Genomic DNA, 27,447 nt, shown 5'->3' on the forward strand with positions numbered 1-27,447 from the left:
AATTATACAGTTAGTAACAACAGATTGCATCACACATGGCTTGAGATCCTCTAGGGATAGCATATAAATCTTTGTACTGTTTTACTTTTCTTTTTGTGGCATTTGAATGTTCTCTCTTTCAATAGTAGGACTACTCTGCTGGAGCCAGCCACGTGGGCCGTGCCTGCGTTTGTGGACTACATCTCCCAAGGTGCTCCGCGGGTGCGCTGACAGGAAGTGGCCGGAGCATCTCCCGCCTCCACGCCGAGGCGAGAAGGTTCTATCCGGGGCCTTGGCGCTTCTCTTTCCTTTCGCGCCGGTTGCCGCTGCGGAGCGCGGCCGGTCCATGTGCGCAGTGAGTGGCGCTATTTCTGTCTCAGTAGCACCGGTGTCCCGGGTTTGACCGACCGCGCGGCGATGGATCCCAACACCATCATCGAGGCCCTCCGGGGCACCATGGACCCAGCCCTGCGCGAGGCCGCGGAGCGCCAGCTCAATGAAGTAAGGACGGCCGGCTAGCGGCTGCTGCGGGCTTGTGGACCGGCAGGCCGAACCTTCCGGCCTGGCTGGGAGCGCGGACCGTGTCGCCGACGGGTCAATTTGGAGGGGTGGGGCGGAGATCTGCCCGCCGTGCCAGGCTCGGTGTCGCGCTGTGGCGCCGCGGCGCCCAGGCCGCCTCTCTGTCGGCTTCCGAGTGGGCCTGTGGCTGCAGTCTGGCCGTGAGGAGCCGGACGGGCTAGGCGGGCGTGACGGTCTGAACACATGGCCGGCTCGGGTGGCCCGCCGCCCTCTGGCTCACTCCCAGCTCGTTCCTTGCTCCCGGGAGGGGGCGAAACTCATTGGGAGGGTGTACAGACGTGTCCCAGACGAGTCTCGTCGGCGCCGGGGATGCCAGGGCTCCTGGGAAGGCTCGCTGGTCCGCTGGGGTCTGCGCTGTCAGCCTTGTCTCGGCTCTGAGCGGATCAGTGACCTGCTTGTCGGGTCGGGTACAACTTAGTTCTCACCGGCGAACTGCTAGGGACAGATGTAAGCCTGCGCCTCCTTGGTAGGGCTGGGGTAGTGCGGGTTACACAGTGCGTTCCCCGCTCTCGTACTGTCATAGTGCCACAGTTGGGAAGCGGGATGATGTAGTGGAAAGGATCAGATAAGTGCGACCTTCTAGGTATAGCTCCCTCACTGATTTCCGAAGTGACCTTGGGCAAGTCCCTTAACCTCTCCTGATCCTGAGATTTACTCATTCATGAAATTAGGCCGCAGGGTTGCTCTGATGGTCAAGTGAGATAATGGAAGTCCGCCTGTAGATCTTTCATCATTTGCGGAGAGTTGGTTTCTCTCCCACGTGTTTGGGGGGAGTGCCCCTTGGAAAACAGTAGTGTTTCATGGATATTCTACTGTACTGATTTCATCCTCGTTCTTTGTTTCTGAACTTTGCAGTTTTGTGTATTAGTAAGAATTTAGGAGGTGAACAAACTCTCGAGAGCAAATCTATCTTGGTATACTACTGAGTCTCAGGTTTTTTTTTTTTTTTTTTTTTTTTTTTTTTTTTTTTTTTTTTTTTGGTTTTTCGAGACAGGGTTTCTCTGTGTAGCTTTGCGCCTTTCCTGGAGCTCACTTGGTAGCCCAGGCTGGCCTCGAACTCACAGAGATCCGCCTGCCTCTGCCTCCCGAGTGCTGGGATTAAAGGCGTGCGCCACCAACGCCCGGCTCGAGTCTCAGGTTTTTTGTGTGTATTAATGTAAAAAACTTTCTGTTTAGAGAAATTTTAAAGTATTGACTTACAGGAAACGTCAGGGAAACTACTAATTGAACATCTAAAGTTTACAGTGCTGTGCTAGATATTCCTGCCCTCGAGGAATTTACAGTTCCACAAGACCTCACAGTTCAGATAAATTGAATTATTTCAAAATGAAAAGGTAAGTAATGTAATGAGACCATCATTCTGAAGGATCATAGTGTACTCAAACTTTTAGACCCAGAGTCACCTTGGCAAGAGCGTACAGTGGGATGTAAAATGGTAAAATAAAACAAATTGTCCCTTGAAAATGTTATTAAACCACACAAGAAGTTAGGGGTCACTTGTTCTGCCCTGGATGGACCTATTATAATTCCATCACTTGGAAGGCTGAAGCAGAAGGATTGTCCAGGAGTTTGAGGACTTTCTGGGCTACAGAGTGAGACCCTATCTATCTCTATAAAATAAAATAAACCTAGAAAACCTGAAAGTTTTCCCTTAGGTATTTCTGTCTTGAGTACATTTGACTCAATTGTTTCTTAAAAGATTTGATTTCTCTTGTGTAAAGTTTGAGTAATAATGTTTTCTTCAAATTTGGAATTCTGTGAACAGTTACTGTATTTCTTGGGTTTTTGCTTTGTTTTCAGAGTTTCACTCTTTAGCCCAAGCTTGCCTCAAATTCCTGGGTAAATTTCTGCCTCAGCCTTCCGAGTCCCTGTCCTAGCACATCCAGTTTTGCATGTCCACTTTTGTGCACGCACATAAGAGATTTGGAGAAAGTTATTTCACAACTTATGGTTTAAAAGATAAATGAATAATCAAAATAGTAATCAGTCTTTTTTACTCAGCCATTGATCTGCTGTTCTGGAATGCCACGGAACAGTAAACACTGATAATCTTTACTGCCAAAGAAAATGTATTATCTGGCCTGTATTTTGTGATTTTTAGCTCTTTATGTCTTACATGTCTTGTTTTAAAGTAATTTTTCTAAGGTAACTTTTAGACTATTTAATTTAGATAAATCTTGAAGAGAGTAGAACATCTTGCTTTTGAAAGGCTTTTGCTTTGAGTATTACTCAAAGGTGCACGATCTATCATCCATTTGTCAAAGCTGGTTTTGCTCCTTTAGACATTAAAAGTTGCTCATCAGGTTAAAAGATTTTTGATATTTGAATGAGTCCCCTCACTGTTAGGTAATTGTTGGCCTAAAACATCTTTATTTTTATTTATTAATGTTTATTTATTTATTTAGTTTTTGAGGAGGGTGCTTGAGCCTCAGTAGTTCCTGGATGGCCTGGAATTTGCTCTGTCAACCTGACTGGCCTTGAATACAAGAAATCTCCCTGCCTTTGCCGGAGACTAAAGGCATGCACCCATCATGCCCAGCTTTTTAAAGTTTTCGGTTTGAATCTATGACAGTACTCTTGCTACTTAGTTTGTGTGCTCAGCTTTGTACCTTTTGTCTCGTTTCAAATGTCTCTTTATTACCATGGAGGAGTCCCCATTTCCCAACTACATTCCTATCTTCCTTCCCTTGTTTTATAAAGCTTAGCTCACATGAACATCATCTATACTTAAAGGATATTTGATTTACTTTTTTATATCACATATGACTAAAATAAAAAATGACATTAGACTAAGAAACTAATGACTGTTTGGGACGTGTACTTTTTACTTCCTTTTTTCTTTTGAAACATGGTGTCTTTGTAGTCTAGGCTAGCTTCAGATTCCTGAGTGCTGGGATTGCAGGCATCACACCACTATGCCCAGCCTAGATAGTGTTTTCAAATTGCTCAAGTGGTAGAGAGCCAAATCTAGCAAGTTGTCGTCCTCATACATGCTCATGTCCACGTGTGTCCTGTGGCAAATACTTATAAACAAACATACATACATGTAATTAAATTCAAAATTCTATACAGTCTTCTCTAGGCAACAATATATCTCCCCAAGGATATCAACAGTGGTCAAAGTCTCTTATGTAAAATGGAATAATATTTACATATTAGCCTGTGTACTACTGACTTAAATCATTAGATGCCTGTACTTTAAATGTTTAATTAGCTATAATGGCCAGTGTTCTGTAAACAGCTGTTATACAGTATTGTTTATGAAAAAAGCCAGGAGGTGGTGCAGGCCCTTAATTCCAGTGCTTGGGAGGCAGAGACAGAGGCAGGAGGATCTCTGAGGCTTGCCTCAGAGCAAGTTCTAGGACAGCCAGGAGTACACAGGGAAACCCTGTCTAAGGGGGGAAAAGAAAGAAAAGAAAAGAAAGAAAGAAATGGCAAAAAGTCTTTATATATTCAGCACAGGTGCATTTTTCTCCCTAAATATTTTCGATCTACATTAGGTTGATTTTCAGGCTGTGGAACCTGCTGAGTGCTTGTTTCCTTGTGTGTATAATGAAATAGTATCTGTCATTGTATTATATGGTTTAAGGAAGTTGTGTATGTAAAAATCTAGGGAAGTGGCATCAGTAAGTCCTCCAAGTTATTTGAACTGCATACGCCACTTGCTGTACAAGTTCAAGAGGTCTAAAGTTTGTTTCCCACCTCAGTCTATTACTTCCATCTTAGTCCTTCTACCCTTGCTTGAAATGCTTTTTTTTTTGGTTTTTCGAGACAGGGTTTCTCTGTGTAGCTTTGCACCTTTCCTGGAACTCACTTGGTAGCCCAGGCTGGCCTCGAACTCAAAGAGATCCGCCTGGCTCTGCCTCCCGAGTGCTGGGATTAAAGGTGTGCGCCACCACCGCCCGGCGCTTGAAATGCTTTTTGAACACTGAGGTCACTGTGAGGTAGCACTGTTGGTGGAAAATTGACTCAGTTCTAGGTATATAGTAAATGGCACATAATAGACACAGGAAGTATTTATTGAATTCAAGACAGAAGGACCTAAATAGAAGTGTTAAGCCGGGCGTTGGTGGCGCACGCCTTTAATCCCAGCACTTGGGAGGCAGAGCCAGGCGGATCTCTGTGAGTTCGAGGCCAGCCTAGGCTACCAAGTGAGCTCCAGGAAAGGCGCAAAGCTACACAGAGAAACCCTGTCTCGAAAAACCAAAAAAAAAAAAAAAAAAGAAGTGTTAAGAGCATTCATTTGGGCTGGAGAGATGGCTCAGTAATTAAGAACCCATGTTGCTCTTCCGGAGGATTGGGGTTTGATTGCCAGGGCATCTGACATCCTTCTGATCTCCTCAGGCACTGGGAGCACATAGTAACATATACATGTAAAATAAACTTTTTTTTAGAAGCATAAATATTTATTTGTAACAAAGGAGTTTGTGTACAGTGTTGAAAATCTATAACTTCTTGTTAAATTCACATTTGCACTTTTTTTAAACAAACATTTATAATCATTTTATATAGTTATAGATATGTAAATACGAGTTCGGTGGTCTTTCAGCATTTTCCACTTAAAAACAGGTTATAATTCCAAAGTCTAAAGTTATTTGAAACTGGAAAGTATGTAACATCTCCCAATAAGCCCCTTTAAGCCAAATAATAGCCAAATAAACTTAGCAAACAAATTTCTGTGAAGAACACTTTTGTTTGTTTGTTTGTTTTTTGTTTTTGTTTTTTCGAGACAGGGTTTCTCTGTGTAACAGTCCTGGCTTCCTGGGACACTTTTAAAAAAGATTTATCTTACAGGGTGGTGGTGGTGAGTTTGAGGCCAGCCTAGTCTACAGAGTGAGTTCCAGGACAGCCAGGGCTACAAAGAGAAACCCAGTTAGGAAAAACAAAAAAAAGAGAGAGAGAGAGAGAGAGAGAGAGAGAGAGAGAGAGAGAGAGAGAGAGAGAGAGAGAGAGAGATTTATTTTATGTGTATGAATGAGTGTTTGACAGTATGAATGTAACATATGTGTTCCTTATATCCTTGGAGGCCAGAAGAAGGCATTATATCTAGAACTAGAATTATATATGGTTGTGAGCTACAATGTAGTGGTGGGGTTGAACCCTGAAATCCTCTGGAAGAGCAGCCAGTGTTCTTAACCATTGGACTATCTCTCCAGTCTAGAATACTTTTTTTTTTTAGTACACTAATTTTTTTAATTTTAGATTCTGGTCAGGCATGGGAGCTCAGCACCTGAGAGGCTGATAAAGGAGGATTTTAATAAATTGCAGTGTTCCTGGTCAGCCTGGACTAAAAAATAAAAAGTAAAATTCTGTCCATAATAAATAAATAAGATGGGGGCTGGAGCAATGGCTCAGAGGTTACAAGCACTGAGTTCTTCCAGAGGACCTGGGTTCAGTTCCCAGAACCCACATGGCAGCTCACACCTGTCTGTCATATGTCTGTTCCAGGAGATCTGATACCCTCACACAGACATACATGTGGGCAAAACACCAATGAACGTAAAAAAAATTTTTAAAAAATAAATAAATTTGTTATATATGACTTCACTTGAATGCTATATTTTGGAGATTAATTGATGTGTATTTATCTAGGAGTATGGTTTCTTTTTAATTGGGAAAAATCATTTTGATGTAGTATATATGTTATGTATCTGTATATATGTGTGTAGATGCATATGTGTGGACATAGAAGATAATTTGTGGGAGTTAACACAAGTATTAGCTTACAGTAGACAATATTTAGCAAGTATTTAGGTGGGAATTTTGAGTGCTTATTATGTGACAAATAACATTTTGGGTGCAGTGGTAGATTTTAGTCTGCTATCCAGGCTGCTTTAAGAAAGTAAACAGACTTAGTATTGATAAAATCTTTATTTTGTGTTTCAAACTATGAGTCCTGAGATGATTGCCTCAAGCAGTTACTTTCACTACGATGATGCTTTTATATATATATATATATATTTTTTTTTTTTTTTTTTGAGAGACAGGGTCTCATTTAGCACAGGCTGACCTCAAAGTTGTTAGGTATTTAAGGATAACCTTGAGCTCATCCTTCTGCCTCTCAGCTGCCCAGAAAAATACAAGTCTAATCTAATTTTTGTTTTGTTTTTCTTTTTAATTATTTCTTTTATTTCTTTGAGATCCAAGTATATCATTTTCCCTTTCTTTCTCACCCCAAACTTTCCCATATACCCTTACTTGCGCTCTCTTTCAAACTAATTCATGGCCTCTTCTTTTTTTTTTTCCATTAATTGCTGTTACACACACAAACACACACACACACACACACTCACACACATACACACACATGTATATATACATTCCTAAATACATGAATCCAATCTACTCAGTCTGTTTAATGTTACTTGTATGTATGTTTTCAGGGCTGACCATTTTGGTTGTTGGATAACCAGTTAGTTTGCTCTTCCCCGGAAAAGACTTTCTCCCGCTCTCAGCATTCCTTAGTTGCCTGTAGTTCTTTGTGTAGGGTTGAGACTTCTTGGGTTTTTGCTGTTTTCCTTTTTCAGTTTTCTTTAGGCAGTTGTGTTGGTGCTCAATCTTCTGGCTGTTACACTCTTTCCAACTTTCCAACCTCTCTTCCCATAATGATCCCTGAACCTTAGGTATGGGATTTGTTTTATAGATGTATCCATTGGGCCTGGGCTCCACAATTCTACTTTTTGGTTGGTTGTGATTTTCTGTAATGCTCTCCATCTGTTGTAAAGAGATTTATTTGTTTGTTTATTTATTTATTTTGGTGTGGTTTTTGTTTTTGTTTTGAGTTTTTGGTTTTTTGAGACAGGGTTTCTCTGTGTAGTTTTGGTGCCTGTCCTGGATCTTGCTCTGTAGACCAGGCTGGCCTCGAACTCAGAGATCCGCCTGCCTCTGCCTCCCTCTGTGCTGGGATTAAAGGTGTGCACCACCACCGCCTGGCAATTTTGATCTTTCAAGGAAGGGTTTCTCTGTATTGGTCTTCATCTGTTGTAAAGAGATTTATTTATCTATTTATTTTATTCATTCATTCATTCATTTATTTTGGTTTTTCAAGGCAGGGTTTCTCTGGCTGTCCTGGAACTCACTTTGTAGACCAGTCTGGCCATCAAAGAGAAGTTTCTTTGAAGGATGAAGACACTTAATTTGTGGGTATAAAGACAAATATTTAGAGTGTAGTTAGGGATTATGCTGGTTTAGTAAAGCGGTGTTTGTAGATTCTTCTCCAAGATCCATGACTTTACTAGCCTTGGGTAGTTGGCTAGGTTTACGGTACCAGTCATGATTTTCCTTCTGTGGAGAAGATCTTAAGTTACTACCAAGGTATGTGTGCCATTATTGTATCCTTAGGGTTATCATACCATGCTGGTCATAGTTCATAGGCATCATAACTGGTAAGACTATTGGTCCTTTGGAAGTTTGCATGGTTTCTTTTTGTACCATGAAAGGTGGTCCTCAGGGAGGAGACTTTCATGTCAGTTCCAGCTCAAGGGCTTCTGGGTCCCTGTGTCTTCATAACAGGGACTTACCACTACCTCTGGGGGACCACCAAGGGCAACAACAATAGCTTGTGTAATGTTCTGGGAGTCTGGCCTGGTGTGGTGCACACACCTTTAATACCAGCACTAGGGAGGCAAAGAAAGGCGGGTCTCTGAGTTCAGGGTTAGCCTGGTTTACAGAGCCTTTCAGGACAGCTAGGGCTACAAAAAGAAACTCTATTGGGGGTAGTAAGGTAGTAGGGTTCTCAGGCCTAATGTTGGGTTTTTATTGGATGGTCTTTAGCTCTTGGAAGGAGCCCAGATAAGAGAATTTGGTTTAAACTATATATGTATATGTATATACAGACTTAGGTGTTATAGGTTCTCTTTGTTTTTTGGTTTTTTTTTTTGGTTTTTCGAGACAGGGTTTCTCTGCGTAGCTTTGCGCCTTTCCTGGAGCTCACTTGGTAGCCCAGGCTGGCCTCAAACTCACAGAGATCCGCCTGGCTCTGCCTCCCGAGTGCTGGGATTAAAGGCGTGCGCCACCACCGCCCGGCATAGGTTCTCTTTGTTTTTATGAGACAGGGTTTCTCTGTGTAGTTTTGGTGCCTGTCCTGGATCTCATTCTGTAGACCAGGCTGGTCTTGAACTCACAGAGACCTGCCTGGCCTTTGCCGCCGAGTGCTGGGATTAAAGGCGTGCACCCCCACCACCCTGTAAAATAAATCTTGTTAAGTTTCTTTTATATGTGTATGAGTGTTCTGCCTGCATAAGAGTGCTGGATTAAAGTGTGTACCACTGCCGCTGGGCTCATAACATTTCCCTTTTTCTAATTTACTAGTTTATTATTATTTTATGTACATTGGTATTCTGCCTGCATGGATGTTTATGTGAAGGAGTCAGATCTACTGGAACAGGAGTTAAAGATAGGTGTGAGCTGCCATGTGGATGTTAGGAGTCAATTTGGGTTCTCTGGAAGAGCAGCCAGTGCTCTTAACTGCTGAGCAATCTCTCTGACCCTCATAACATTTATTACCAAGAATACTATTTAGAATTTGAATCTGAATACTTAGGCTGTGAGATAAGAACTTAGTGAAAGCATTGTAAAGATCTAGAAGATCTTTAGTCTAAAACAAAGCTATAAACTAACATTTAAAAATTATAAACAAAAATTTTAAAAACAGGCTGTAGAGATGGCTCAGTGATGAAGAGCACTGACTGCTCTTCCAGGGAATTGCGTGCGCTCATCTGGCCTCTGAGGGCACAGGGCATACATGCAGGCAAAACAATTTAAAAAGACAGTCATCTGTCAAATGTAGTAGGTGTGTGTGTGTGTGTGTGTGTGTGTGTGTGTGTGTGTGTACATATGTATACACATATACATATATATGTATTTATTTATTTCTGTCAGTGGCACCGTAATGATAACTCTAAAGTGGGCTTTTGGTCTCTTAAGTAATTTCTAAAACAAACCTTCCTATTTTGGAAGCATGTACATAATACTGTTATTTGATGAAAGGAAGGTAGCTACAGTGGCCTGGTCTTGTTCCTCCTACTGGGTGACTTAATACTTAACCTCATTATGGTTCGTATTTTTGTATTGTTTTCTTTTGAGACAGGCTTTCTCTGTAAAACTGCCCTGACTGTCCTGGAACTTGACCTGTAGACCAGGCTGGCCTTGAACTCACAGAGATCTACCTGGCTCCAATTATTATTTTTTAAATTGTTTTATTGTATATGAGTGCACCATATGTGTACAGTGTCCTTTGAGACCAGAAGAGAATGTGTGATCCTCTGGAATTGGGTAGGGAATGGTTATGAGGTCAAACTCCTGATTTTTAATGTCTCCACCTTCTGAGTGCTTCTTTGAGAGCTGAGATTAAAGGTATGAGCCACTGTACCCAGCAGAATACAGTCATTCCAGGGAGTCAGTTTATATAAACATTATACTTATATAAAATAGCAGAAATGGACATTAAGCCTCTGACAGACCCCAGTAATCTTGTCACTGAGAAGGCTGAGGAAGGAGGATGGTGAGTTCAAGGCTTACCTGGGCTATCTGATGAGACCGGCTCTGAATAAATAAAGTATGTTCATCTACAGAAATTTACACTCTTGGTTTTGTTTGCTTGTTTGTAGGCACACAAGTCTTTGAATTTTGTTTCAACACTGCTCCAGATTACTATGTCAGAACAACTGGATTTACCTGTGAGACAGGCAGGTGAGTTTCTTGAATTCTTTCTTGAATGTACAAACAAAAGATATTGATTGAAAGGTATGTTAATGAAATAGAAGTATTGTGGGTTGACCCTTCAGTAATTTCCTTCCCTCGGCATCCATTTACTTCTGGTGTGTATAGCAACAGCAAGTTTCTTGATATTTGGTAGGATTTAAAGGAAAATTTGGGGTTTATTTATTTTCATATTTTGTGTTGGATGTTCCATACTTTTATGTCTGTGCACTGTGTGCATCCATTCACCTCAGGTCAGCAGAGGGTGTCAGATTTGGACGTGAACTTACAGTTGTAAGCTGCCTTTGTGGGTGCTGATAGTCAAACCCGGGTACTCTGGAAGAACACTCAGTGCTCATAACTAACTAACTAAATTCCTTCCTTCCTTCCTTCCTTCCTTCCTTCCTTCCTTCCTTCCTTCCTTCCTTCCTTCCTTCCTTCCTCCCTCCCTCCCTCCCTCCCTCCCTCCCTCCCTCCCTCCCTCCCTTTCTTCCATGTGTGTGAATGTTTTTCCTGTGTGTGTCTGTGGAGGCCAGTAAGGGCATCATGTCCAACTGAACAGGAGTTAACATGCTTGTGAGCCACCATGTGGGTGCTGGTAATTGAACTGGGTCCTCTGGAAGATTAGCCTTCCTATGTTCTTCTTTTAATGATTTTAGTTTTATTATTACCACAATTGCCTATAACTCCAGCTCAAATGAAGGTTATGAAGCCTTTAATTCCCAAATTTTTACTAGAATGAAAGTGTTTAACATATAAGAAGGTTGGCTCTTAACACAGTGTAGTCTTGATTTTGGATATTGGAAAATTAAATTATTTAGTAGATATAAAATGGAACCAGTTAAACTGTGGAATTGGGACGATGCACTTCATTGTTAGAGCACATGTATCCCCACCACTTCAATAGACAGATGAATAGACAGGCCAACTAGCTAACCACCCATAAACTTAATATAAATGTAAAATGTAATCATTCATTTTAAAGTGACATTCTTAGGCTAATTGAAATTCTACTGCATGGCCTGTGGTACTTTCATCTGCTAGGCTTTGAATGATAAATTCATTTTGGTTTTATATTAGTACATTTAGGGTAGACTGAATCCTGATATATTTACACTAGGTTTCAGTTGTTTATATTTTCTCAATGAAAAGCTTTCATGCTAACAAGTCAAGTAAGTATACACTTGATTCTTGTGTTTGTTATAATGGAAAGAAATACTCAGATATAGTAAGAACTGTCAGGTCCTAATTTTGTTCTTGCTGTGTTTGTGGAGGGATGAAGCTAATTGTATAGTAGTATTAATCTGGAATATTCATTGTAGGTATGGTTTTGTGTGTGTGTGTGTGTCTGTCTGTATTTTTTAATACATTAAGTATTAATTAAATTCTTAATATTTGGTTACCTTTGTTTAAATGGATGTAGGACTTCAGATTGAATTTACCAATAAAAAAACTAGTCTACAGAATTCAGGAGTCAGTTTCATGTTACACATTTATAATCCACATTCTCCAGATGGCTGAGTAAAAAGCTGTCTTAGTGATCTACATCACACTGCCTCATCAGCTTGTTAACTCTCAGATAGCAATGTGCAAAGGTAGCAGTGTGGTGGCTGCAACAGATCGGAATCTATGATTTTTGAGCACAGCAAATTTTTTTCATTTATTCATTCAGTGTATTTATTTATTTATTTTTCTATTATCAACTTGATACAGTATAAATTCTTATCCTAATAGTGAAATGTTTGATTGAGGCTTGCCCAGAAATTGAGTAAAACCAAAACTTATTATAAGCCACAGTCATCCTCAGATCCCCCCTGCTATATAGCCTCCTTGTTTCTGTGGGTTGCAGTCTGATTGTTCTTTGCTTCATGTCTAGAATCCACTTATGAGTGAGTACATACCATGTTTGTTTTTCTGGGTTTGGGTTACCTCACTCAGGATATTTTCTAGTTCCATCCATTGAGCACAGCAAATTTTCTCATAAAATAATATGAATTTGAAGTGCTGTGTAATAGAAGTACAGGATTTAGATATTGAGAACCTTTTGTACTACGGTTTTTTCCTGTGATAAAACATTTTATCACATTCATGTAGTCAGTTGTAGGAACTGTATTTTTGGTTTTTCAAGACAGGGTTTCTCTGTGTAATCCCTAGATGTCCTGGAACATGCTAACCTCAAACTTAGATCTACCTGTCTCTGCCTCCCTGAGTACTGGGGTTAAAGGCCTGCACCACCATGCACCGCCTTTGGAACTGTAATTGTATGGTTTGGTGTTTGGGGGTTTTATTTAGAAATTGATTTTGGTATACTGTGTCTATTTGCTGGGTTCTCTTGGGCTGTATGTTTAATAATTTTGTGGCTAATGTCTGCAACTGAATGTTAAATGTATTGACTTGAAATAATTGGCTATTTGCTTACCAAAGAATCCCTTCCTAATATTGATACTCCAAGAGGTATTCTCACAGTTTTTCAGTAAACATTACTTTATGACTGGTCTGTATTTTAGGTGTTATTTATTTGAAAAATATGATAACACAGTATTGGCCTGATCGGGAAGTCACACCAGGGGACATCTCCCCATACACAATTCCAGAAGAAGACCGGCATTGCATTCGAGAAAACATTGTAGAAGCCATTATCCACTCACCTGAGCTTATCAGGTATGTTTATTGAAATTTACCCATTGTTACAGATATGTTTTCTGTGTATCTATTTAAAATTGTCTTTTCAGAACCTTTTTTTTTTTTTTTTTTTTTTTGGTTTTTCGAGACAGGGTTTCTCTGTGCAGCTTTGCACCTTTCCTGGAACTCACTTGGTAGCCCAGGCTGGCCTCGAACTCACAGAGATCCGCCTGGCTCTGCCTCCCGAGTGCTGGGATTAAAGGCGTGCGCCACCACCGCCCGGCCAGAACCTTTTTTTTTTGAGACAGGGGCTTACTTTGTCGACTAGGGTGGCCTTGAATTCACAGCGAGCCACCTACCTCTGCCTACTGAGTGCTAGAATTAAAAGCACTCACCCTGCCATTTTTATAGCACAAAATTATAGCCTATGGTGTCATAGAATGCACTTAGATTCCTTGTATTGCGATTGAATATTATGTTTATAAGGCCAAGACTTAAATCTTTTATATAAAACTTATGGAACATAGTGTGATCAGACAAAAGAATAAAAAAATGATAGAGCTTGACATAGTAGTACATGACTGCAATTAGCATTTCAGAGGCAGAGGTGGGATAATGGTTAGTTTACACCAATAGAAAGTCCCTGTCTCAGGAAAGACAAATACTGAGGGTGTAGCTCAGTAGTAGGAGACTTGTGTAACAAACATGGTGTCTGAACTTTTATTCCTACACTGAGAAAGAAAAAAAGATTTAAAAAGCTAGAAGGGAGGAAAAATTGCAGAATGCTGTCTTGCAGTCTGTAGGATGATTTTACTCCAATTTCTCTGCAGAGTAGGCATTGAAATAAGGCCTGCTCATGGGAGTCAAGTGCCCATATTACTACCCTGTCTGGTCTGGAACATGCTATATCAGACTGGCCTGGAGCTCAGAGAGATCCACCTGCCTCCCAAGTGCTTAGTTAGATTAACAGTGTTCTTGGCTAGCAAACACTCATATTTTATAGGACTTGGCAATTAATGCTGGCTGTCTTAATTGTTGCCTACCTACTTTTTGAGATTTTTAAGATAGGGTTTCTCATTGAACTCAGAGCTCATTGATTTGATCTGAGTTTATCCATGGGTTTTAGAGGATCAAACTCAGGTCCTAATGACTTGCACAGCAAGTACTATGCTGACTATGTCATCTTTAAACTTTTGAAAAGGATCTTTTAGTAGGTCTGGTAACCCAGTAGTTCAGACTAGCCTTGAACTCTAAACTTGTCCTGAGAAGTGAGTATGAGCGACTGTTTTTTGACTTTGCAAATGTTTGTGTACTTGACACTTTATTTATTTGTTTATTTGGGGGGACAGGGTTTCTCTGTGTACTTTTGGTGCCTGTCCTGGATCTCACTCAGTAGACCAGGCTGGCCTCGAACTCAGAGATCCCCCTGGCTCTGCCTCTCGAGTGCTGGGATTAAAGGTGTGTGCCACCACCACCTGGCGTACTTGATACTTTTCTGCAATGAAAACTAAAAAGGCTTTTTGAAACTAGGTCTTGTGTACCTCACACTGACCTCAAATAGATGATCCTTCTGCCTTTACCTCCCACTTGCTGGGATTATATGTGTGTGCAATCAGGCTTGGATGGCTATTGGGTTCCTTTTAACTACTTGTTTTGTTTTTCCAAACAGTGTTTCTTTGTGTTGCCTTGGTTGTCCTGGAACTAGCTCTGTAGCCCAGGCTTCCTCGAACTCCCAGAGATCCAGCTGCCTTTGCCTCCTGAGTACTGGTATTAAAAGCTTTCTCCACCACTGCCTGGCTGGGTTTCTTTTAAATTTGCTGGAAGAGGTAGTTGTTGCAGAGGGAGTTGTATTGCATTATCTGTGTTTTATGTGCATCCAAATACCTGATGGATTATTTGAAATTAAGCTTTGTTGAAACAACCCATTTTTCTTTAAGTTATCAAGGTGTTGCCTAGATGAGGTTTCTTCTTCACTGTTAAGTTTTGACTTTCAGGGTACAGCTTACAACATGCATTCATCATATCATCAAACACGACTACCCAAGCCGCTGGACTGCCATTGTGGACAAGATTGGATTTTACCTTCAGTCTGATAACAGTGCTTGTTGGCTGGGAATTCTTCTTTGCCTTTATCAGCTTGTGAAAAATTATGAGTAAGTGTTCCTCCTAATTCCAGCAAAGTTTTTGAGGAGTGGGAGTAATTGTGAAAATTTAAACCAATTTGATCATGAAAAATTGTTTTCAGTATAAGAAAATTAGTGAATTATATGTTAATTTAGTATTTTCCTATTGAAGTAGGAATCTTATTCTGAATTTACTATACTTACTTATTTTAAGTGTGTGCATATGTGTGTTCAAGTGGCCCAGTGTACAAATGGAGGCCAGAAGATAAGCTGGGGGTATCAACTTCCTCTACCATACAGGTGCCAAAACCTTAGATGACTGTCTCAATGCAAGGACACCCACTCTGCTAAGCCCTCCATGGGCTCAGGACATTTATTCTAATCCATAAGATTTTTTTTCTGTCAATGCCACTGAGAAACTGTCCCGCCCACTGACCTCAATGTTTTGTTAAAATCATTGACTCTTATTCAAAAATTGTCTCTAAAATTGGGGCTCCTCGGTAGGTACTGACAGCAGGCCTTTAGATTTGTGAGTGTGCGCTTGTCTGAAGATGATTGGAGTGCATTGAGCAATAGAGCACTTTATTCAGTGAGATCCTGATCCTTGTGTATTTGCCCTGCCAAGAGCTAGTATTATAAATGTGTGCCTCCATGGCCAGCTCTTGATCTTTTAAAGTCAATGTGTTCTGAGAAGTTCACATTAACCTACTTAGTTTCCTGAATATTTGAATGAATTATAGTTGATACAAGTAATTCTCATAGGTTAGGAGGATTTTAGACTAAAGAATTGCCTTAGCTCTGAGTTTGATTCCCAGCATCTACATGGTGGCTTACAACCATCTATAACTACAATCCCAGGAAATCCAAAGTCCTCTTCTTGGCCTCTGGCAGCACCAGGTATGTAAACGGTGCACAGAACATACAATATGCAGGTAATACACTCATACACATAAATTTTCAAAAAAGGCTTAAAAAAAGAGTAGCAAGCCAAAGGAAGGGTTTTTATTCAAACATGTAGTCAAAGCAGAGAAATTGGTAGGCATGTGAAAGTGTGGTGTGGAAAAATTATAAAGAAGAATTTAATATGATATTCGTGACTTGACCTCCATTCCTAAGAGCTAGATAGATACCACTGTGAGCCCTCAGGTTCTGGGACTTTTAGGCAGCCTCTGACACCCTTTTGGGATCCCATTTCAAAGAACTGTGCTGTTCTGAGTAGGCGTGAAACACACCATTTACACCCTTGGTACTGGTGTTTTCTTGTGTCCCCACCAGCTACCCATCTTCCTGCTAAGGAATGTTCCAGCTGTCGCTCCAACTTCTATCAGAGTGCCAGTTGTAGTTCTGGTAAGTGAGTGACTAAAGCCAGAGACAATAACAATAAGTTGGCAATGTCATTAAGAGGGTTTGAGTCTCTCTTACAACCTTAGCAGGAAAGAATGTGAGGGATTTTTAAATGGTATATAGAGGAGGCTACTACAATATTGGAATTTCAGTTTATTTTCAAGCAATGTTTATAGAGTACCAAGGTATTTACAAGAGATCTGTGGCTTGAAGAAGTTCTAAGAAAATTCATGAAAAAATTGGACTTTGATGGCCTTCAGCACTATATATTTTCAGGAAATGCTTTGTAGGAGGAGATCAAAGGGAGCATTTGATGAGGAAGTTAGATCACACCTTACTGAATAATAGTGGCAAAGGAGAAAAAGGTACAGAGCCAGAAGCATGAACACCTAATGGCACAGGTAGCCCCTGGGGAGATTTTAGGGGTCCAGCTAACCTGTCATGAAATGTTAGGAGCTGGTGTAACTTCTGATGACATGTTACGGTAGTACTTTGGTCTGGTAAATTGCAACAGAGCTGACCTTGCATTTCTTACATAGTAATGGGTGACTTAAGTTACTTCTCAAGTTTTGAATATTGCCACACTTGGTTTGTATCCAAAGTTGGGTTCTTGTGTATGTTAGACAAACACTCTATCAGCTGAATTGTTTTGTTGTTTGGCAAGGTAGGAATTTTGGATTGACAAACAAACTGGCTTTTTATTTAAGCCAGGTGTGGTGGTCCACACCTTTAATCTCAGCACTTGGGAAGCAGAGACAGGATCTCTGAATTCAAGGACAGCAATGACTACACAGAGAAACCCTGTCTCAAAAAACAAAACAAAAAAAAAAATTATTTATTTATTTTAAAGACAAAAGAATTGAACTTAATGGATTCCTGTGAGTGTGGTTCATTAGTTTGGTACATCACTGGAGAGTTGTACTAGTAATACTAGGTTTTGTTTTGTTTTTTAATATAGTTAATTAACTTACCACAGAAATCTTTCTGCCTCTGCCTGGTGTGAGCTTTTTATTAATATCATACTTTCAGAAGCTTTTGGGTCTCACAGTGTAATAATAATGCATTTTATACAGTAAATTACTTTAATTGCCACTAGCTTAGATTAGCTACTGCTAACCAATTCCCAGTCTAATATTCATTGTGGTTAGTGAGGTAAGAGAAAAGAAATCCTACCATGTAAGTTTTCAGTTCTTGTAGGTGAGCAACTGGGCTATAAAGATGGAAGGAGGGAGGTACATAATGTAGTTCATTGTTAAGGACTTTTGTCTGTAGTTTATGTAGTCCAGCTGGGGAGTTCACATGGTTTTCTTTCTTTGTGTAGGTGTGTGAGTGTCAATTGGCGTATTCGAGTACCTCAGTATGAGGTATTTGGTCCACAGGTGCAGGGTACATACCACTATTGGGAGTACACAGAGGCCAGATGAGGAAGTCTGGCGTCTTGCTCTATCACTATTGTCTTATTCCCATGAAACACTCAACCTAGAGCTTGGCTGAAAAACCAAAAACCTCCAGTATTCCTCCTTCGTGTAACTTTGGTTACATTTGTATGGCTGTGGCTGGTGCTTACTTTTTTTTGTGTGTGGATGCTGGGAATTCAAATTTAAGTGCAGCACAGTCTCTTACCATACACTGAGCCATGTTGCCAGCCCTCATCATAGGAATTTCTTTCATAAATTATTACTGTTTTTTTGACTTAGAAGTCTGAGAATGTAGTCAGAAGATGTCTCCGGTCCCACAGCCACTCAGACCCAAGTAAACACACAGGGGCTTGTATTAATTACCAATTGCATGGGCTATGGCAGGCCTCTTGCTAGCTAGCTCTTATATCTTAAATTAGCCCGTTTCTATTAGTCTATTTTGCCATGTGTTTTGTGGCTTACTGGTCTGCTGGCATGCTGTTCCTTGGGTGGCAGGCTCTCGTCTCTCCTTTCTGCCATTTTTCTTCCTGTCTCTTCAGTTTCCTGCCTAGCTATAACCTGATTTGCCATAGGTCAAACGGCCTTATTTATCAAACAGAGCAACACATATTCACAGTGTACAGAAAGACATCCAACAGCACTTCCCTTTTTCTGTCTAATCAAAAAAGGTTTTAACTTTATCATAGGAAAATTACATATCATAGAAGAGATATCAGTCAAGAATTATAGTTACAATATCTAGTCTATTTGTATTTGGCAAAATTAAAGAAAATATCTCTCATTCTATAATTGTGAGTCTAAAGTCTTTAACTACATCAAAGACCCCCTGAAGGATATTATATTACCTAAGTAAACAGGAAGAGTATTGTGAGCAACTTCCAAAACTCTTGAATAACAGAGACAACCGCCTGCCTGGACAGTCACCCAAAGTTCCTCTGTAACGTAGGGGCATCCATCTTCAGACTATAGGCCTACAGTTTCTTAGTCGCTTCTCTATGTCCTGTAGAATGTCTGGCAGTTTCTTCTGAAAAGCAGGAACCTGAAGGACCATCTCAAGAGCCTTGCAAAGTTCAGTAGTCAACTTCCTATGGGTCCTGCATGTCCAGTTTGTACAATATACTGTCAAGTAGTCCAGGCAGGAGCAGTTTCTTGTCCAAATGGCCATTTTGTACCAAGAAGATAAACTCCATATAGAGTGTCTTTGATGCCCATCTTTCTCTTTGAAGTAAATGGTGCTACCAGGAACAGACATGTCTCACTGTCCAGAAAAGTCTAAGTTTTTCAAACATTTTAAATGCCATATTCTGTAAGTCTTTGAAGTGTTTGAAGATTACCTACCTAGTTGAAATATACCTTTATTGACCTAAAAAACTTAACTAACATGCCTATAAGTTTATCCTAGATGACTATTAATCTGTATTCCTTTTTTTAAAAAAATAATTTATTTTTATTTTATGTGCATTGGCATTTTGCCTGCTTGTACATCTGTGTGAGGGTGTCAGATTTTGGAATTATAGACAGTTGTTAGCTGCCATGTGGGTGCTGGGAATTGAACCCGAGTCCTCTGGAAGAGCAGTAGGTGCTCTTAACCCCTGAGCCATTTCTCCAGCCCCATGTTTCTTAATTATATATTTCAATTTCAAACATAATACCTTAAACAAGAATAGAAATATACATACAGTATGGCAAAATTAACTTTAAAATTGTATCAATAAACTAAAATCCGTAGCAATGTAAAACATTTCAAATAAGTTGTTGCTCTTTAAACGTGATTCAATAATCTAACCTTTTATCCTATCTTATTTATACTAGCCCTTTTCTTTTTTAGAAAGAGATTGTATATACTGTTCTTTCTTCTTTTACTATCTTCTTTGGATTTTCCTGCCTGGCTTCATCCTGCCCTGCCATAGGTCAAACGGCTTTATTTATCAACCAATCACATATTCACAGCATACAGAAAGACATCCCACAGCATGATAATCTTTTAAAAAGATTTAAGTGTGTGTGATATGTATGTGCACGTTGATGGAGCACCTGTGGTTATCTGAGGACAACTTTCACTAGTCTGTTCTTTCCTCCTCCCACCATGGGTTCCGGTAGTTAGGCCTGCACAGCAAGTCCCCTTTTCCTTTTAGGTTTTTCAAGACAACGATTTCTCTGTGTAGCCCTGGCTGTCCTGGAACTCACTCTGTAGACCAGGCTAGCCTTGAACTCACCTCTTGAAATCCTCTGCCTCTGCCTCCTGAGTGCTGGATTAAAGGCATGTCACCATGGCCTGGTTTGTTTGTTTTATATATTTTTTAAGCATGTGCATACCAGTATGCATGTGTAGGTCATAGGAGAACTTGTAGAAGTTATTTTTCTTTCCACATGGGTTCCAAAAATTGAACTCAGGTCATTACAGCACCCTTATCTGCTGAACTATTTTATGTCCCTGCTACCTTAGTTTTTAATAAAGATAGGAGATTGCTAACTCATCTGGACTGACTAGCTGGAAAAGATGCAGTGATCTTCCTATCTACACTTCCCTAATAATTGCACTAGTGCATGTTTTGCACCTAGAATTTTTTTATTTAATTTTTATGGGTATGTGTATGCCTGGGTCTATGTGTGTGCACCATATGTACAACAGCCCACAGAGGTCAGGGGAAGGCATCAGATCCCCTGGAACTGGAGTTACAGGCAGTTGAGTCACCATTTGGGTGTTGGGAATTGAACCCTGGTCCTCTGCAAAAGCATTAGGTGCTCTTAACTGCTGAGCCATTTCTATAGCTTTGCACCTGGACTTTAATGTGATCAAGTCAGGTCCTTATGCTTACACAGCAAGCATTTTATGGGCTGAGTCATCTCTTCAGTCTTCTTGGTACTTTTTCTATTCTTGACAGTTTACTTTGGTTATCATGAAACTCTGTAAGATAAATGATTCCAGGTCTTTTTGCTGTTCAGACAAGGTCTCTTGATGTGGCCCAGGTTAGCTGTAACATCCTTCTACCTTGGCCTTTCATGCTAGGATTACAGAATTGTACTACTGTGCCTAGCTGGGATTTTTTTGGTCTAACAACAACAAAACCCAGGGTCTCATTTTGTAGCCACTACTGGTCTAGAACACCGATATCTACTTACCTCTGGTTCCTACTGCTGGGATTAAGAGTGTGAACCAACACATTCAGCCCAGGAATCCAACTTTTAAGAAAACCTATCCTGTCTCCTGCCCTTAAATATGGAATGATGGGATGCTTCACAAGTCTGCTCTCATTAAACAGGAGGCTTGCCAGCTTGTCTTTGCATCATTTCATTTACTGTGTATACTCTGGAAGTGAGCACCTGCCTTTACCTTTTAAAGTATCTTTCCGATACTGGGCATGGGTTTTGTTTTCCTAAACAGGCTTTTCTTTTCCTAAGTGTCCTCAGATTGGTTAGAAATAGTACTTGTGAAAGAAAGCAGGCAGATATGTGTATGTTTCAGTTACGGAGGTACATTCTTACAGAATTAGTTTGTATTCCTACCCATAGGTATAAGAAACCCGAAGAGCGAAGTCCATTGGTGGCGGCAATGCAGCACTTCCTGCCAGTTCTGAAGGACCGCTTTATCCAGCTGCTCTCTGATCAGTCGGACCAGTCTGTCCTCATCCAAAAGCAGATATTCAAGATCTTTTATGCTCTTGTTCAGGTACTATTTTTTTTAATGTTTATTACATTTATTTGTGTGGCGGAGGGGAGGGGCTTAGTGTATGCCATGGCATACTTGTGCGGGTCAGAAGATAACTTGGGAGTCGACTCTTTTTCCACCATTCATGATCTGGGATTGAACTCAGGCTTGACAGCAGGCACCTTTACCTACTAAGCCATCTCACAAGCCCGGGGTACTTTTTTTTGTTAACAGGGTGTTTTTAGTTCTTAATTTAAAAATTTTTTTTTTTTATATATTCATACATACGTGTATACAGTGTATCTTGATCATATCTTTTCCTACTTCCCTTGATTCCCCCCAACATATTCTCTCATACCTTCATGTCCTTTTCTTTTTAAAAAAATAATAGTATAATTAGTGCTGCTTATATATAATGACAGTGGTTGTGGGCTTGTTTTAGTTCTTTTTTTTTTGTTTTTGTTTTTTTGTTTTGTTTTGTTTTTTTCTGAGACAGGGTTTTTCTGTGTAGCTTTGCGCTTTTCCTGGAACTCACAGAGATCCGCCTGGCTCTGCCTCCAGAGTGCTGGCATTGATTAAAGGCGTGTGCCACTACCACCCGGCTGTTTTAGTTCTTTTTAAATGCAAGGGTTATTACCTGACTCCAGCCTAATTTTTTACTTTCTGAAACAGGTTCTCATGTAGCCCAGGCTGGCTTAAATGCTTTAGTCCTCCTCCCTCTGCTTCCTGAGTGCTGGGATTAGATGCATGTACCATTGTGCCTACCTCTAAGGAGCATATATAAACACTGATTGTCATTTACCACATTAAAAAAGAATTTTATCATTCATGTTAATAATTATATTTGACAGTCTAACCTGGATATGGTGGTGTGTGCCTCTAATCCTGCTCCTGGGTGCTAAGACAGGAGAATCATGAGTTTGAAGCTAGCCTGGGCTATATGGTATATTGTAGTCTTGTCTGGATAGCACAGCAGAAGACCTTGTCTTAGAGAAAAATTAAGTAAAAAGAAATTGATTGTGCCTGGATACCAACATTCAGGAGGTAGAAGCACCTTTGAAGCCAGCCTATGTTACATTGTGAGGAGCTATCTCTTAGGAAAAGGTAAGTTGCCAGTATTACAAGTCAAAAGCCTAAACAAGCATATTAGTAATTCTCATAGATCTGACTATGTAAATGTTAGAATTTTCATAGCTGTCCAGTATGACTAATTTTTTGTTCTCAAGATGGAGGTTTAACCCTGGAGCCCAAGATAGTCTTGAACTTAAGAGGTTCAAGTGATCTACTGGCCTCAACCTCTTTGATACCTGGGATTATGAATACACATCACCACTCCCTGCTAAAATTAGTGAAATTTTCTTAGTCATTTAAGTATGCAGTGGGGTGTGTTGGTACACACAGGAGAATTGTTGAGCTTGGGGATTTTGAGATCATCCTGGCCAACATACTGTGTACAACTATGCCCAGTTTGTATGCTGCTGGAATTGAATTCAGGGTTTGATTCTTGGTAAAACTTCTTGATACCAAAGTTATTATCACCTGAGTTATGTAAGTGGATGTCCTAATCTTGAATTGGATGACCAGGCATGGTAGTGCATACCTGTAATGCCAGCACTTTAAGTGGTTTGCCAGAGTTTTGGGGCTTTCCTGGAACACATGCGAACTTTCAGGTCAACAGCAATACATCATGAGACCCTGTCTCGATATTAACAGAAATCCTAAATTCCATGATTTATATTTCCAGATACCTAGTAAAGCATCCAATAAATTTTTGTTTTTGTTTTTTGAGACAGGATTTCTCCGTGTAGCTTTGTAGCCTGTTCTGGAAGCTTTGTAGCCTGTCCTGGAACTTACTCTGTAGACCAGGCTGGCCTTGAACTCACAGAGGTCCGCCTGCCTCTGCCTCCCGAGTGCTGGGATCAAAGACATGCGCCTCCACCGCCCAGCTTGCATCCATTAAAATGTATTAAGCAATTCCTCCTTTTTAAAAAGAGAACAAGGCTGGGGAAATAAGAGTGATAAGAGTGTTTGCCTAGCATACCTGTGGCCTTAGCTTTGATCCCTAGCCCTGCAAAATAAATACATGAATGAATACATGCAAGCATACATACAATAGAGAAAGGGGGAAATAAATGTTAGGATCTTTACTCGGGAATTCCTTTAACTTGACAAAAACATGTTCACTAGGAATCTGTGGTAACTCTCCATCAAGATAAGAACAAGATGTGTTCCTAGTAAGTTGAGCAAAGTAAGAATGCCCCTAGCAAATGCTATTGTTCACTAAGGAAATTCGTCCGTGTACTAATGTAGAAATGGGGATTGAATGAACTACCTTTGGTAGGTATTGTAGAGTAAAAGGAAATGGGATTCCCTTAGGACTTTAAAAATACTAATTTTTGGTGTGTTTGTTTGTTTGTTTGTTTTTAGTATACACTACCCCTGGAGCTGATAAACCAACAGAACCTGACAGAATGGGTGGAAATTTTGAAGACTGTTGTGAATAGGGATGTACCTAATGTAAGTTCTTATGTGGTCATTCTCTCCTATGTGTGTTCTCGTTCTCTCTCAATAGGGTTTTTCTGTGTAGTCCTGGTTGTTCTGGAACTCACTCTGTAGACCAGACTGCCTTCCACCTCATTCCCTTCCAACACCTGCCGCTGCCTCCCAGGTGTCAGGATTAAGGGTGTGCACCACCATAGCCAGCTCTTCGGTTTCCATTTGTGCTCAAAGGATTACTTCTAGAAAAATAAGCTGCTTGTATGTATATTTCATGCTAGTACTTCCACCTCATTTCCATTCTCTCGTTTTTTTTTTTTTTTTTTGTGGGGGAGGGGTTCAAGACAGGGTTTCTTTTTGTAGTCCAGGCTGTCTTGGAACTAGTTCTTTAGACAAGGCTGTCCTCAGAACTCACAGAGATCTGCCTGCCTCTGCCTCCCGAGTGCTAGGATTAAAGGCGTGCGCCACCGCCACCCGGCATATTTCTTATTATAATATTTCTAATCTTATTTTCTCTAGCAGGTGGGCATAAGTAGACTGTTAAATACCTCGTGACTTTTAAGTATTTTTTTTTTTAATTTATTTATGTGCACAGAAGAGGGCGCCAGGTCTCATTACAGATGGTTGTGAGCCACCATGTGGGTGCTGGGAATTGAACTCAGGATCTCTGGAAGACCAGTCGATGCTCTTAACCTCTGAGCCATCTCTCCAGCCCCGACTTTTAAGTATTTATGCACATTAACTATAAAAGTCTTGAGTTAACTTCTACATGGGTGGGTATATTATTATGACAGTAATACTATTATGAATGGGATGGATGAGATCACATTCTTGTTATTTTGTTTAATTTTGTTTTTTCCAAGTGCTAGGCATAGAACTCAGTATCCTAAGCACAAATTCAACCTCATTTACTCTTCTTTTAGTATTTTCAGTTTTTTGTTTTTTTGTTTTTAATTAAGTGATTGAAGAAGTGCACAAATTTTTCCTACTTAGGATACTAGCTTGGTGTATGTTTTTCTGTGTATATTAAGTATAAGATATATATGTTTCACATATATATTGTGCATCTTTTGTGTTATAATTTATATCCATTAACAGGTTATAGCTGAACCTTTCAATAGGTTAATAGAGTGGTATGGTTTGTGTATTTTCTGTCCAGTTTTTGTTATCTCTGTCATCGTTGTTACCCTTTTTTTGTTTGTTTTCGTTTTTATTTTTCAAGACAAGGTTTCTCTGTTACACTGGCTGTCCTAGAACTCACTGTGTAGACCAGGCCAGCTTTGAACTCTCAGAGATCCACTTACCTCTCTGCCACTTGAGTGCTGGGATTAAAGACATGTACCATCATTCCTGGCCCTTTTTAGTGTCTGTTAATGTTTGCACCTGTGTGCGTGAAGGTGCCTTTGGGGGCCAGAAGAGGTTGCTGGGATTCGAACTCAATTTGTCACAGTAGAACAAGTGCTATCAAGTACTGAGCCATATCTCCATCTCCCATTCTCATTTCTTTTCTCTCTTTTTTTCTTTTCTTTCTTTTTTTGGTTTTTCGAGACAGGGATTCTCTGTGTAGCTTTGCGCCTTTCCTGGATCTCACTCTGTAGACCAGGCTGGCCTCAAACTCAGAGATCCGCCGGCCTCAAACTCAGAGATCCACCTGCCTCTGCCTCCTGAGTGCTGGGATGAAAGGCGTGTGCCACCACTGCCCGGCCCATTCTCATTTCTTACATAGTAGATTTTGTGTGTTTTGAACTAATAGAAGTAATCTTGTTTGTAGTTTCTTTTTTTTTTAATATGTTTAGGATATTTGTTCATGTTTGGTTGTGATTTGTATATTTTTACTGCCATGCAATACCTTTTGTATTCACATAGTGTCATAGCTTATGATGTGGTACATGTTGATGGCGATACCCAAGTGGTGTGCTTTGAGTATTATAGTCACTTGAAAGGGTTTATGAATGGGTATTTTCTGTCACATGTATTCATTCCTGAATAAATACTAAAGTATAAAGCTGGATCCGAGAGTAGATACATGTTTGACTTTAGTAGTAGTACCTTCCAAATTGACTTTCACCTGATTTGGCATTGTTCTCAGTGGCCGTGTATGAAGGTTTCAGTTCTGTGTTTCACTTGTAAACTTAAAAATGTCAGGGATATCTTAAGTCCAACTCATTCTTTTATTATGTATACTGTGTTCTGTCTCTGTGTATTTTAGATGGTTGTGAGCCACCATGTGGTTGCCAGGAATTGAACTCAGGACCTCTGGAAGAATAGCCAGTGCTCTCAATCTCTATGCCATCTCTCCAGTCCCCCCAGCTGATTCTTTTAATGATTATGTTATTACTTTAATTTTGAATGCTTAGGTTCTTTACTTTTATGATTGAGTCTATTCTTACCTGATACAGTTCTTTCTATATTATAGTCTGTCAGTATTATTAAATAAATGTCTCTTTATAGGAAACACTTCAAGTTGAAGAAGATGATAGACCAGAATTACCCTGGTGGAAATGTAAGAAGTGGGCCTTACATATTTTAGCAAGACTTTTTGAAAGGTATGCCCTTGTCCATACATTGTAATTTAAATTTATTTTCTTCAAGCTCTTGCTATTATGAATATAGATGTAACGCATTATAAAGAAATAATGTGCACATTCATGTTCATGCAGATATGGAAGCCCTGGGAATGTTTCTAAGGAGTATAATGAATTTGCTGAAGTTTTTCTGAAGGCATTTGCTGTTGGTGTCCAGCAAGTAAGTTTTAACATTTCTTTAAATAGAGATGTGGCACTTTCGTTTGAGTTGCTTTAAAGATTCATTTTATGTTCATGGGTGTTTGGCATGCATCTGTGCACCACTTGTACATGCCTGGTGCCCTCAGAGCATAAGTTCTCAACCTGTGGGTTGCGACCCTTTGGGTTTATAATAACCCTTTCACAGGGTTTGAATATCAGATGTTTGCATTATAATCCATAATAGTAGCAAAATTATAGTTATAAGTAGGAATGAAAATAATTTTATGCCTGGGGGTCACCACAACCTGGGTAAAATTTCAGGGTCCCAGCATTAGGAAAGTTGAGAACCACTGTCTTAGGAGCTTGAAGAGAGTGTCAGATCCCCTAGAACTAGAGTTACAGTTGGTTGTGTGGCAATATGTGAGTGCTCGGGTGAGCAGATGGTGCTTTTAACCACTGTTGTCTCTCCAGTCCCACATTTATTTGGTTGGTGGTTGGTGAGATTTTTTTTGTTTGTTGTTTTTGAAGACAAGATTTCTCTGTATAGCCCTAATTGCCCTGAACTATTCTGTAGACTAGTCTGGCCTCCAAGAGATCTGCCTGCCTTTGCCTCCTGAGTGCTGGGATAAAAGGGTGCACCACCACCACCACCACCACCACCAGCCTCTGTTTTTTTTTTAATGCAGTCTTTCTGTGTAGCCTAAGCTGGCTTAAATTCACTTGGTTCTGTCTCTGGAGTACGAGACCAGATGTGTGTGGCACTGAGCCTGACTCCAACCCTACTTTTCAATTTATTATATTTTATGTGCTTT

General features: G+C 40.2%; 1 protein-coding gene across 2 annotated transcripts in view; it reads left to right on the forward strand.

Annotated features, from left to right (window-relative positions):
* The first annotated feature begins 211 nt into the window (after positions 1 to 211).
* The window catches only part of Ipo7 (importin 7), a 43,128-nt gene continuing 15,892 nt past the window's right edge, over positions 212 to 27,447 (forward strand). Inside the window, exons 1-8 of one of the 2 annotated variants that reach the window (XM_006978579.4) lie at positions 212 to 480; positions 10,167 to 10,248; positions 12,765 to 12,918; positions 14,874 to 15,032; positions 21,278 to 21,434; positions 23,841 to 23,930; positions 26,361 to 26,455; positions 26,570 to 26,654. In XM_006978579.4, the coding sequence (XP_006978641.1) occupies positions 397 to 480; positions 10,167 to 10,248; positions 12,765 to 12,918; positions 14,874 to 15,032; positions 21,278 to 21,434; positions 23,841 to 23,930; positions 26,361 to 26,455; positions 26,570 to 26,654 (906 nt within the window). In that variant the 5' untranslated portion in view covers positions 212 to 396. Of the gene's footprint in view, positions 481 to 10,166; positions 10,249 to 12,764; positions 12,919 to 14,873; positions 15,033 to 16,331; positions 16,350 to 21,277; positions 21,435 to 23,840; positions 23,931 to 26,360; positions 26,456 to 26,569; positions 26,655 to 27,447 lie in introns of those variants that run through there. The other variant, XM_076563446.1, reaches the window with a different exon arrangement.

This window comes from Peromyscus maniculatus, chromosome 1 (genome assembly GCF_049852395.1).
Source record: "Peromyscus maniculatus bairdii isolate BWxNUB_F1_BW_parent chromosome 1, HU_Pman_BW_mat_3.1, whole genome shotgun sequence".
In the NCBI taxonomy this organism is placed as follows: Eukaryota; Metazoa; Chordata; class Mammalia; order Rodentia; family Cricetidae; genus Peromyscus; species Peromyscus maniculatus.